General features: G+C 38.0%; 1 protein-coding gene across 1 annotated transcript; it reads left to right on the top strand.

Moving 5' to 3' along the window:
- Positions 1–1,470: 1,470 nt before the first annotated feature.
- On the top strand, positions 1,471–2,133 carry LOC114408204. Its single transcript, XM_028371301.1, has one exon. It carries the CDS (start codon positions 1,471–1,473, stop codon positions 2,131–2,133), a length of 663 nt encoding a protein of 220 aa, XP_028227102.1.
- Positions 2,134–13,812: the final 11,679 nt, after the last annotated feature.

Genomic DNA, 13,812 nt, shown 5'->3' with positions numbered 1-13,812 from the left:
TATGAATGAAAATTGATAGAACCTAAAATCAACACAAAAACAAGATTCAAGAGTAGATCTACAAAATTTGAACCATAGAAATGCAAGAAAAAGTATAGATCTAAGATTTAATCGGTTTTTATTTTTTTTGAATCTACTCTAAACAAAACCAAACCACAAGACAATGGAGGATATACATGGAGAATAAGATGAAGAACAAGGAATTAAAGAGAATTCACCGGACAAAAAGATAGAGGAAGCAAAAGAACATCACCTAGATGAAGATGCTCTTGATACCACATGATGTAAGCTCCATTGGAGCTTGTAGGCCTAGGATCTTCTTCATCAATGGATTCCTTAGCTTCTTTAAAGATGAATGGCAGCGGAATGGAGAAGGAAGAGAGAGAGGAGACACCACTTCAAGGAGAAGATGAGTCTAGAAGAAGCTCACCACCATAGGAGGCCATGGATAAGAGCTTGGAGGAAGAAAGAGATGAATGAAGGGAGAGGGAGAGAAGAGCACGAAATTTTGTGCTCTAAGAGAGCTCTGAAATCTGAAGCTTAATTTTCAAATAATCAAAGTTGAAAAAATGCACACACATGACCTCTATTTATAGCCTACGTGTCACACAAAATTGGAGGGAAATTTGAATTTCAATTCAAATTTCACTTGAATTTGAAATTGAATTTGTGGAGCCAAACTTTGGAGCCAAAATTTCACTAATTATGATTAGTGAATTTTAGTTGTGGTTCAGCCCAGTAATCCAAGATCAATTCCAAGATTCTCCACTAAGTGTGCTTAGGTGTCATGAGGCATGTAAAGCATGAAGGGCAAACACAAAGTGTGACTATATGATGTGGCAATGGGGTGTAGTAAGAAAATGTTCACCGCCCCCTCTAAAATTTAATTGGATTGGGCTTCTACCAATCCAATTAAATTTTAGAGGGGGAGGTGAGCATTTGCTTACTACACCCCATTGCCACACCATATAGTCACACTTTGTGCATGCCCTTCATGCTTTACATGCCTTATGTCTACCAATTAAATTAAATTTATTTCCAACCACACACATCAAATATTCACTTAGTGCATGTGAAATTACAAAACTACCCCTAATACAAAAACTAGTCTAGGTGCCCTAAAATACAAGGGCTGAAAAATCCTATATTTCTAGGGTGCCCTACCTACATTATGGAGCCCTAAATACAAGGACCAAATATAATTCCATCCTAGTCTAATATGTACAAAGATAATTGGACCCAACCTTGGCCCATGGGCTAAAAAATCTACGCCGAGGTTCATGAGAACCCTAGAGCCTTCTTCAGTAGCTCTAGCCCAATCCTCTTGGAGCCTCTTGCTCATGGCTCTAGTGACTGGTCCCTTCCTAAGGAGTATTGCATCACTCATGTTCAGGGAAGGAAGCACCATTCCCTTTGGTGCCGTCCAAGAACGACAAGGAATGAAACTTTGCTCGTTTCCTTAATATCTTCATGAAATTGGAGATAACTATCCCCTTTGGAGAAGCCTTGCAGCAAATGTCACTCTACTCTAAGTTTCTGAAAGATTTGCTGACCATGAAGGGCAAATATATCCACAGTGATAATATTGTGGTGGAGGGAAACTGCAGTGCTGTCATTCAAAGAATCCTTCCACCTAAATACAAGGATCCAGGGAGTGTTACAATCCATTGCTCTATTGGTGCAGTGTCTGTTGGAAAAGCCCTCATTGACTTGGGGGCCAGCATATACTTGATGCCTCTCTCCATGCGCAGAAGGATTGGAGAACTGGAAATTATGCCAACAAGAATGACATTGCAGCTGGCAGATCAATCTATTACAAGGCCTTATGGCTTGGTTGAAGATGTTTTGGTCAAGGTGCAGCAATTTACCTTCCCTGTAGATTTCGTGATTATGAATATTGAAGAGGATTTTGAAATCCTGCTGATTTTGGGCCGTCCCTTCATGTTAACCGCCAATTGTGTGGTGGATATGGGGAAATGTAATTTGCAAATGGGAATAGATGATCAGAAGATCACATTTGATTTGTTTGATGCAAAAAAGCACCCACTTGACCAGAATGTTTGTTCTAAGGTGGATGAAGTTGAAAATGAGATGGTTCTGATGGCTAGAGCCAAGATTGCTCCAGACCCTTGAGATAATATGCGTCAAGCTAGTGACATTAAAGAAGCACTTACTGGGAGGAAACCCAACTCTTTTTCCTTTATATTCTTAATCATTGCATATAGATAGGTTTCAACTTGTTTGTGATTGCTAGAGTAAGGCATCAAAATGTTTTGTATGATAAAAGGGGTTGCCAAAGCTTCTTTGAAGCTGTGGATAAGAAATAACTTAGAAAACATTTTTAGTCATCCACTCGCTCAGCGCGCCCTGTGCGTTAAGCGAATTACTCTTCATGCGCTAAGCGAGTCATCACTCGCGCTAAGTGCACCAACCCCTACCCATTGACTGAAGGGGTCTCGCTAAGCGAGACTATTGTACCAAGCCCAAAAACTTCTCTGGAATAGCATTTATTGGAACTGGGCTAAGCAAGCCAGCTCCCTAAGCGCAACACATAGTCTCGCTAAGCATACCTGTAAGCACAAATATCTCTCTGCCTGGACCCCCATGCCAATTGGGCTAAGTGGGTCATACCCGCTAAGCCCAATTCCCTCTCTGGAATGACATTGTTGAGCGAGGCCATCTCGTTTAGCATGACCCCACTACTGCATCATGAGGCATTTAATTCGCTAAGCTGGACATGTCCCTCTTAGCGAAAGTTGCAGACCAATCAAAGCTGTAGAACTCACTAAGCGCGCATCTGTGCGCTAAGCCCAAATCCTTCTCGGGTTTTCTAATTCTTGAATTGGGCTAAGTAAGTCTGTCTCGCTAAGCGCATGAATTTAAAATCTGAAAATTCAAACGTCACTGAGTGCTCGCTTAGCGAGTCACCCGCGCTAAGCGAGGTAGTCAAAACTGCCAAAAATAAGACATAAGTCCCTGGGGCAGTTAGTTTTGTGCAAAAGATTAAAACTCCCCTCATCATTGGAATTCATATGCACTACGCTCATATTTCCCTGCATTTTCTGCTTCTTTTGCCTTCATCTTCACTCACTAACTTTTGTAATCCAAGTAAGTACCTCTGATTCTTCCTTTTTCATTTCTATTTTTGAACCCTTGGATAGAAGCCATGTTATGGTCTCTGAAATTGTGATTTCGTGTTGATGATTGTTGTTGATTGCTTAGTTGTTAGATAGCATTTTTTTAGGGGTTTAATATCGCATGTAATGTAGGTTGATTTGACATGTTTTGCATAAGATTCTTAGGCTTGAAAGTGGTTGAATAGTAGGGGCTTAGAAGCCCCATTTTTCTGGAAATCTCAATGTACTCGCTAAGCGAGTCAATCTCGCTATGCCCAAGGCAATTTAGTGTTCTTAAATTTTGTTAATGCGCTAAGCGAGTCATGCTCGCTAAGCACAATTTCTCCTTTGTTTTTGAATAAGGCTTAGTGAGCCAGTCTCGCTAAGCCAATTATGTTTCAGTAGTCAAGTTAAGCTAAGCGCCTGCTGGCACTAAGCCTGGGTAGTGTGTCGCGCTAAGAGAATCTATCTCGCTAAGCACAATTAGCTCTCTATGTAGGTGGCACAAGGCCTTGACCAGGCAGCCTGATGGTCACATTGATGTGGCCCTGGTCAAGGAATTCTATGTTAATTTGTTCGATCCAGAGGATAAGTCCCCGAGTCAGGTCAAAGTGAGGGGCAAACTAATTAAGTTTGATGCTGAGACCCTCAACACATTCCTGGAGACCCCCGTGGTTTTGGAGCCAGGGGAGAGGTACTCCACATATTCCAGGTTTTGCCATTCACATCCAGACCTATAGGAGCTTGCTTCCAAGCTCTGCATTCCAGGGCGAGGATTTGTTCTGAACACTGAGGGAGCGCCTTGGAAGCTTCTAAGGAAGGACCTCACCACTCTTGCCCAGACTTGGAGTGTTTTATCATACTCTAACCTCACCTCCACCTCTCATACTTCTAATCTGAACATGGATAGGGCAAGGTTGGTTTATAGACTCGTCATGAAGATTGACATGGATGTGGACTCGATCATCTCTGGTCAGATCCGCAGATGGCCCAATCCAACTCCTCCATGCTCAGATTTCCTACACTCATCACTGCACTATGCATCGCCCGGGGAGTTGTTCCTGATTCATTGACTTTTAAGTCCTTGAGCCTTGCCATTAATTTGGCATATATCCGGACGAATTGTTGGAACCTGGATGATCCCATGATCACATTTTCGGGGACCCACAAGACTTAGGCTCGAGGACCTGACGCTTCTTCTTCTGCTCCTCCTGCTCCAGCTCCAGCACCACTAGCTTCCATTCCTGCACCTCTGGCACCTTCTGGCACCTCCATGTAGAGCTTAGATGTCATGGTGCTGATGCTGCAGAGCCTTCACCAGGGCTTATGCCTGGTGATGCAGAGCATTCATAACTTGGCTTAGTATCGGCCCATCATTAGCACGGAGGAGTTTATGGCCCAGGTGGCCTGGCCAGGAGTCCAGCCTTCTCCTTTGGGGGGAGGTGAGGCTCCTACAACCCAGGAGCCGTAGCCAGAGGCTAAGCCAAAGCCAGAGGCGACACCCGAAGCCACTCTTGTCGTCACATCGACAGAGGTCATCGACAAAGGAGATGGCACTGCAGATGCCGCTGAGGACACAGATTATGCAGTAGACATGGCAGCAGCGTAGAGCTCATGGGATCCTTGGCCCGCTCCAGCTTAGGATACATCATTGCCAACCCAGGATGCTCCTTCTTCACCTCATGATGATCCTACACTGGCACAACAGGATTGAAGATAGGACTCATTTATTTTTCAGCTTTTAGATATAGTTTTTACATTCGAGTTTTAGTTTAGTTATTTACTTATTAACCAAAATTTATAGCTTTTTGAACAGTTTACATTTATATGCATAGTGGTTTGGTTTGGTTTTAAATTTCTGGTGTTTGTGATTGATTTTGAAATTGATTGATTGCATGAATTGAGTGAATTGAGATGCTAGATAATGTGCTTTGAATAAGTATGCGGTAATCAGAAGAGAAAGAGCATGAATTAGGGGCGTGAGTGAAAATGTTAGTTTGTTTGACAGGTAAATTGTGAAGGCAATCATTAGCCATAACCCGGTCAGTTGTGTTAACCTTAATTGTGAGAGAACAACTAGCATTGGGTACCGATTTTGGCATGAATCTCTGAATACTAAATGAATGCATGATTTTAGAAATGATGAAGGTCGTGATTGATTGAATTAGCCACTTAGCCAAACAGCTTACCCTGTTGATGAATGATGAATCCTTTGCACCCATATTGAGCTTAAATATGATTGATTGAATTGAACCCTAAGTCAGTTGAATTATAATCTCCATCTACCTTTCTTTAGGTTGTAGGAGGGCATCATGGTTCAAAGGAAATTTGTCCCAAATTTGGGGGAAGATATTGGGTGATGATAATTATGGTAAGACAAGTAACAACCACACAAGAAAATTATGTCAAGAAGTAGTAAGTAAAAACTGCTAAAAAAAAAGAGGAAGTTTCAACAATAAAAGTCTGTGTGTGTTGTTACCTAAGTTAAGTGCCTTATATGTTTGTGGCATTTCAATAGAAGCTGGGAATGAAAGGAAAAAAGTTGATCTAAGGATGAATGCTCTCCTACAACCTAAATTTTGCATCCTAGAAAAACCATGAATTGTTTGTAGCCCAGCCTTATTACAAGCCGAGAAAGTCCTTCAGATTCAATTCGTGTGTTTGTGATTGTATGGCATGAGATGAAATGCAAAAGTTGAGACTTATGTTGGTTGTTGATTTGAAGAATTGCCTTAAATACTTGTACTTATGAGTGAAATAGTGACAGGATTAGGCTTGATGAACCTTCCTTGATACATGTCTTGCCTACTAGCTTATTTCATTTGTGTTGCTTAATGATCATGTTCAGATCTTTGAAATTCTGCATATCTTTATGAAAAGTTGTTGGTTGAAGTATTGCTTGCCACTTATGTCATGTGATTGGATGCTTTGGAACAAACACATTTTTTGAGTAACCACTGTGAATTCTGTCACTTGAGGACAAGTAAACTGTTATTTCTTTGCTTGAGCACAAGCAAAACTGTAAATTTGGGGGAGTTTGTTAGTTGTTATTTCCAACTAACTTTTGTATTGAATAGTTACATGAAACTAGCATCTTTCTTCCAATTTATGGTTCTTTTGAGAAAGTGGATTATATGAAGGAAGCTTGCTTGAGAAGCTTCTATGTAGGCTAGATCTTTGAGCTTCAATAAGGTCCTTCAATGGTGATTTTCAACCATGGAGTTGCAGTAAAAGACAAAGGAGAAGAGCAGAGAGGAGGCACCATCCACTAGAGGATAAGCCATGGAAAGAGAAGCTTCACCACCAAGAAAGTATCTTAGATAAGAAGCTTAGAGAGGAAGCTTCAATGGAGGAAGGAAGAGAATGAGAAAGAGAGAAAATGGCATGGAAAATTGAAGGAAGAAAGGGAGAGAAGTTGAACTTTAAACTGTGTCTCACAAGTTTTTTCCTTCATCAAAGTTATGACAAGTGTTACACATGTTTAATTTATCACCTAGAACATGGGAAGCTTCCTTGAGAAGCAAGGAAGGTAGCTTCCTTGGGAAGCTAGAGGAAGAAAGCTTCCTTGAGAAACTAGAAGGGGCTACTCATACCGCTCCAATAGCTAAGCTCACCCCCATGGCAAAATACAATGGGAAGTTTCCTTAAGAAGCAAGAAAGATAGCTTCCTTGAAAAGCTAGAAGGGGGCTACTCACACCCCTCCAATAGCTAAGCTCACCCCATGCCAAAATAAAGTACAAAAAAGTCCATACTACAAAGACTACTCAAAATGCCCTGAAATACAAGGCTAAAACCATATACTACTAGGGTACCCTTAACTTGTAGGGTAGGGTGCCCAATAAACCTAAAATGGCCAAAATACAAGGCCCAAAAGAAGAAAAACCTATTCTAATATTTATAAAGAAAAGTGGGTTCATACTTAGCCCATGGGCCCAAAATCTTCCTTAAGGCTCAAGAGAACCCTATGGCTTTCTGCTGCATTTCTGGCCCAATCTTCTTGGAGTCTTCTATCCAATGCCCTTGGGGGGTAGGATTGCATCATCCCCTCCCTATTAAAAAGGATTTGACCTCAAATCCAGAGGTTCATGAAACTTTGGGCTTCTTCCCTCGACACTTGTAAAAAGAATAAAAACATATATATTAGTGGTGTTTGGTATGTTAGAGTAGGGTAATTTCTGAAAACTCTTTTCCTGAGCATCTTCCCATGAGGAAACATGATTCCTCACCAAGTCAGTGAGTGGTGCTACAAGTATAGAAAAATATGGGACAAACCTTTTGTAAAAGTTTGTTAAGTCATGGAAGCCCTAAATTTCCCTTATACTTGGTGGAGTGGGCTACTCAAGAATGACCTTTATTCTCTTAGGGTCTATGGGAACCCTTTGATCACTATTTAAAAAATTAAGGAAAGTAATGCAATAAAGCATACATTTTTCTATATTTTCATGTTGATTACTCCTACCAAAAAGTATGACAAACCTAAGGTGTCCCATTGTTAGTCGTTATTTACGACTAACTTTTGTATTGAATAGTTGTATGAAACTAGCATCTTTCCTTCAATTTATGGTTCTTTTTATAGGAATTGTACATATTTTCATGTTTAGTTTGATTTTATATAGCAGATACCCCTATTTTGTGAATTAATGTTGAAACCACTTTAGTTTCAGGCTAAAAGAAGAGAAGGTTCTTGTAGCTGGTGTCTCGCTAAGCGAGGCATATGCGCTTAGTGAGTGACATCCGCTAAGTGAGGCACTTAGCTCGCTTAGCGTGTTGGGAAACCCTAGAAGAGAATCAATCTGAGATGTGCTCGCCCAATGCACCGCAAGCTCACTCAGTGAGTCGTTTGTCTCTTCTCGCGCTCAGCACGCCCAGCTCGCTAAGCCAAATTTCACTAACTCGCGCTTAGCGAGCCAATCTCTCTAAGCGAGCCTTCAGAATCTGAAATGTTAAAGAGCATAAAAACACTAAAGTTGGCATAAAACAAGATAGGAGTCGAAAAACAGATCCATGGGAGAAGCTAGAGCGATAGAAACAAAGCATCCAAGAGAGCTTAGGTTAGAGGAGTGAGATTAGGGTTCTAGAGGTTGGAGGAGACATCCTCAACCTTTCTTAGCCATTTTCTTCCCTCAAAATCTATCCTTTCTGCTAAACCTTTGATGTAACACTTTTACTATCTATTTAATGTTGTTTTTATGTGTTCATTGCTTCTATCTATGCTTATTTTTGCATGCTTGTGGCTTGATAACCCATTTGTATGTATTGTTAGGATTTTTAGCACGGGGAAGTGCTTTAAAGCCTTAGAACTTGATAGAGCAAGCTAGAAAACTGTATGTCTAGGAATGGAGTGTAGTTATTTAGTCTTTATTATGCTGTAATCTTGATGCAACTCGTTTAAACTAAGTTTATTGAGGGATCAAGGACGAGATTTAAATAGAGTTAGGCCCATTCGCTCCAGGGATCTTGGTTTGGGTAATTTTTCAGCATAAGAACACTAAGATAACATTAAACAGAGAAAAATACATAGCAACATCAAAGTAGATTCAGTAGAACGACCCAACGCTTTTTACTTAACTGTTTTACTTCTCAATCTCTAGATATTTTAGTTTGTATTTAACTAGATTTTTACACAAAAATCCAACTTGACATTTACTTTGCTTTCAATGGTGTACAAATGTTTGCTTATTAAACATATATTTTCTTAGTGAAACAAGTTCCTTATGGATTCGATACTTGGTTCTTACCGTTTTATATTACTTGTGTGACTCAGTGCACTTGCCGATTAGCATCGCAGAGGAGCGAACACCCATATGAACACCTAGAGTTGTATTGAAACCAAAAATAAGAACAAAACTACCTAATGAGTCCTTATGTATGTGAATCATGAAGATGTTGGATGCATGAGTGATTTTACAAAAGAGGGTTGCACCACTCAACACATTCATCATACCACCTATCGTAGGGATTTGGTGCCTCATAATACCTATTTTGGGCACCAACCAAGCATAAGGATTTAAGCTCTTATGAACCAATCCCTCATCTAGCAACTCCTTTACTTGAGGAATAACCTCAAGCTCAAGAGGTAAGGCAGTGCTGAGGGAGGTTTCCCTTGATAGGAGAAGGTAGAAGGATTGTTTAAGAAAGAGTACTCTTTTGATATCACCTTTTGTTGCAAAATGATTTTCCTTCTTAACAATCTTCTTGGAGCACTGCTAGAAAATGTAGATTTAACATTGTCAGGTTAACATTGGTTTTTGGTAAAATCAATGTTAACATAAACACACTGGCATAATTGTAAATAATATGCTTTAGTTAACATCGGTTTTGAAGAAAACTGATGTTAACGTAAGGTCTTTAACATTGGTTTTTTAAAAACCGATGTCAATGTAAGTTCGTTAAAATCGGTTTTCTAAAAATCAATGAAAACCTATGTTAATATAAGTTTTTTAACATCAGTTTCTTCAAAACTGATGTTAACATTTGATGAGTTAACATAGGTTTTTTTCCAACAAACCGATGTTAACATTTACATTGCTTGGTTAACATCGGTTTTGTATTGAAAATCAATGTGGAATCTACATTTAAAAAATTAGAAAGTGAGCCCTATTTTCCTCATGCTCTCTTCTTCTCCGTCTAAGGTTCGTGTTCGCGACTCTATCTCAACATCTACAGCCCTTGTGACAGTGCATGACCGTTACGCCTCGCCACTGTACCCAGGTATGTTTTGTGACTCTGTCAATACCATTGTTGCAAGCTTGTTTTTATTTTATCCACACGTTGATCAAGCATAAGCACCTGTTATGTATGTGTAAGTAGGTAATGTCATGAATTGTTAAATGCAGATTCCAGAGCCTTTTAGTTTCATTTTAACTTGGTTTGTCATTATTCCCTTTATTTTGTGGCTGGCTCAATCACTTACCAGGGCAATTGTACAAGAGTTTTTTATTTTAGAGGTATGATTTTTGTTACACTGCCATTTTCATACGTATGGCGATTTATTTGATAGCACTGGAGTTGCAAATCTTATTTCACTAGTCAATGTGATAAGGGTTTCATCTGCTGTTGTTAAGGTATTATAATTATTAATAATAATGTCTTGGTTGTTCTCTTTGTTTTTTCAAAACTCGAATTTAGTATTTGTTAGCACATAGCAAAACTAATGATGCCCTGTCCCCCAAAGGGAAATGTAGGAGTGTGTTTTTTTTTTTTGTTTTTTTTTTAACTTAATCTGTGTTTGGGAATATAGGCAAGACAAGATGGGAAGACAAAGGATTTGGCTATTGAAGTTGTTAATGGGACTACTACAGTGGTCCAGACTGATAGGAACCCTTTCCATTCTCACCAAAGTGGATGGTAATAGGAACAAAAGAATGTTGGGCCAACTTTTGGGGATTATGATTATTATTATTCTTATTTCTCACAAAAGTGGATGGTCTAATGATTATGATTATTATTCTTATTTTTAACGTTGGAATTCACATATTCTTCGATGCACTTTTTTCACTGGTTACAATATGCCTTAAGTGAATGCTTTACAATCTTAAGAGACTGTGAACTTGTTGTGTCGAGGGGTGCATGATAACTAGATGTATTGAGGGGTATATCATAATTTTCACTCTTACAGCTGTGGTTTGGTTCCTTTTTTCTCTCACATATGTTTCTTGGGTCAGAATAGTTTTCTTGAGTATCTTGGATAAGTGTTTTCCTTTTCTTTCAGGGTTAAGTTTATGATGCTCATTGTTTATTATGTTTATGTTTATTTGACACGAGTGTTTTGTGGTTTATCCAGTTCTTCAAGGCAATCATGAATGATGAAGGAGAAAGAAATTTTCTTCTTTGTGCTGAAGAGATGGATTTGATAGATCAGCAGTTGAAGCCTTGCAAATGCGGTTATGAGGTTTGATTCTACGTTTATGCTGTTTGTTAAAATTATAATTCATTTTCTTCAAGGCAATTATGAGGTTTGATTCTACTTGTTCTTTGGTCTGTATAAAATTTCCCTTTTTTTGATCCTTTGAATGTTTATTTAGCCCGTAAATCTACCAAATAGCATTTGTCATTTGGATTGAGCGTAACTATTTTCCTTAGAGAAAATTTTTATTTTTAATCACCATTTACATAGCTCCTTAAGCGAAGAGAGTATTTTGCTCAGAGCGTGGGAAGGTCTTAAAAGTGTCAATGTCTCGAACAACAGCTTGTGTCATTCAACAGTTTCCAAATGATACTTGTAGTGTGTAAGTATATTCTCTTCAAGTTTGCGGTTTCCTTGATGGTATTATGGGTCTCTGTTAATTATTTGGCCACTGTAAAAAGAACTTATATTGTTTAATCTCGTTGTCATTGATTTGAATTGGATAGCTTTGGATTTTGGGACATTTCTCTTCACATTAGAAGGAAGGAAGCAAATAACTAGCAAAAAATAATTTAACGCAATCTTTTCCTTTGATAAAAAAATAAGGAAAACATGAAAAAGCAATTTATGTACATATTTAAAAAAAATCTTAGAATGGGTGTATCTTCCCCTTTCTCCATTTATTTCCTACTGCTACATTAGCACAAATGATTATCTTTATATGATACATTAATATTAATATATTAATATAAACACTACAATTCCTCATCAAAGTTTTTTTCCCAAATATATATAACTTATTCAAAGGAAGAGGAAGTGGTTTGTTGTATTCAAAATGTACATGGATTTGTTTTGGAGGGTATACCTTTAAGGTACAAATTTTTATTGAAACTTGTCATACATGGGATATTTAGCATTGACTTTAGCATTAGGTGTAATCATTCTTGTTGGACCTTTTGCTTCCATTTAGCGTATGCATGATTGGGAAAAGTAGATTAATCATGGCTGAGAAAATTATTTTAATGCGGGAAAAAGAGAATAAATACAAGGATAAAATCTTTGACTTCTCAATCTTTGTTCGAGTCTCACGTGGAGATGATTAATTTGGTTTTTGAATTGCATTATTTCCTTGTTATAGATACATAATTATTGAAATATCATGCTACTTTCTAGTCATAAATTACAGAAGATGAAAAAATAATTTTATTTCTCAGCCATTCTTTAGTTTCACTAAAATTCATTTCACAAATTTTAAGTCTACATTTCATCTAGCATATGTATAAATTTTTTACACTAATAAAATTATTTAGTATAATATAATAAATAAACTTTATCAATTGTATCAATTATTTAGTATAATATAATAAAGGCAAGCTCGAGGCAGAAACTAAAGCATATAAGGTTAGTTTTGAATTTTATCAATTTATTGTTTATTATTGGATCTGATTTCGTAGATTAGTCATAAGAAGTTGATCGAGTTTAAATTTAGTGTTTACATTTATTTAGTTAGGTATATGATTTATATTAGAATAAAATTAATATATTTTTGTAAATTAGTTCTGGTTGGTTCACTGTAAAAACAAATAAATATTTTTGAAAAAAGTACAAAAAACAACATTGGTTGGTCTAAAACCAATGTAGAAAGTGTCTTTACAACATCGGTTTTGGCCAAAACCGATGTTGAAAGTTCAATTTCTACATTGATTATTGTCATAATCGATGTCGTAAACACATTCAACATCAGTTTTTTCATAACTGATGTAAAAAGTGTTTTAGAATACACAATTCAACATCGGTTTTTTCAATGTTGTTTTTTGCACTACAACATCGGTAACCAATGTTGTGAGCGCACTACAACATCGATTTTTAGCTAAACCGACGTTGGTTTTTGCATATTTAACATTTTTTTGTTTATTTCTTATGATACAACATCAGTTAGTGTATTTTAACATTGGTTTTCATAACCGATGTTAACGTTAATACTTTTAACATCGATAGTTTCAACATCAGTTTAAAACCGATGTTAAATGTCTAAAAAAACTGATGTTAAATGCGCTTTTTCTAGTAGTGGAGGAATCTTTTCCTCTTTTTCCTTCCCCTTGGCTTTTGAAGACAAGGTCTTACTATCCTTCTTTTTGCTTTTGTTTTTCTAGTTTTTCTTCCTCATCCCTCTTATCATATTTGGGCTTAGAAGGTGCAGCCCCTAAGATGCCTTGACCTTGGTCTTTCTTTGGATAAGAGTGAGAGCCATAAGATTTTGAAGTAGGCTTCCTTTTAAGTTTGTTTCTCTACCCTTATGTGAAGTTGGACTAGGTCATCTAGGTGCCTAAATGGAAGGAGCTCAACCTTGTCTCTCACTTCCATATTAAGTCCTCTAAGGAACCTAGCAATACTTGTTCTTTCCTTCTCCCTAAGCCCAGTTCTCAAAAGGAGTAGTTCCATTTGTTACCTATACTCTTCAGCACTCATACTCCCTTGTCGAAACCTTTGGAGCTTGTCCATAAGCTCCCTTTCATAGTAGGAGGGGAGTTGCCTTTTCCTAAGGGCACTTTTCAAGTCATTCCAATACTTTACTAGAGGATCCCCATGAATCCTTCTTTCCCTAACTAGGTAAGTCCACCAATAAAGGGCATACCCTTGAAAGCTAAGGGTAGCAAAAGGAACCTTCCTTTCCTCAATTGTATGATGGCAACCAAAGTGTTGTTCAACCTTCATTTTCCAATCTAAATAAGCCTTTATGTTGTCCTTCCCATGGAAGTATGAGAGGTTAATGTTAGCCTCTTGAGGCTTTCATTCCTTTTCTCTCCTATGGGCTATGGGAGTGAGGTCTAGGATGTGACCTATGCCTT

The sequence above is a fragment of the Glycine soja genome, chromosome 1, assembly GCF_004193775.1.
Source record: "Glycine soja cultivar W05 chromosome 1, ASM419377v2, whole genome shotgun sequence".
Taxonomy (NCBI): Eukaryota; Viridiplantae; Streptophyta; class Magnoliopsida; order Fabales; family Fabaceae; genus Glycine; species Glycine soja.
Note: the sequence above shows the minus strand (reverse complement) of the source record. Positions and strands in the feature narration are given on the sequence as shown.

Excerpts from the sequence above, each read along its gene's own strand:
- LOC114408204 (XM_028371301.1), top strand. The coding sequence starts at position 1,471 with ATGAAATTGGAGATAACTATCCCCTTTGGAGAAGCCTTGCAGCAAATG.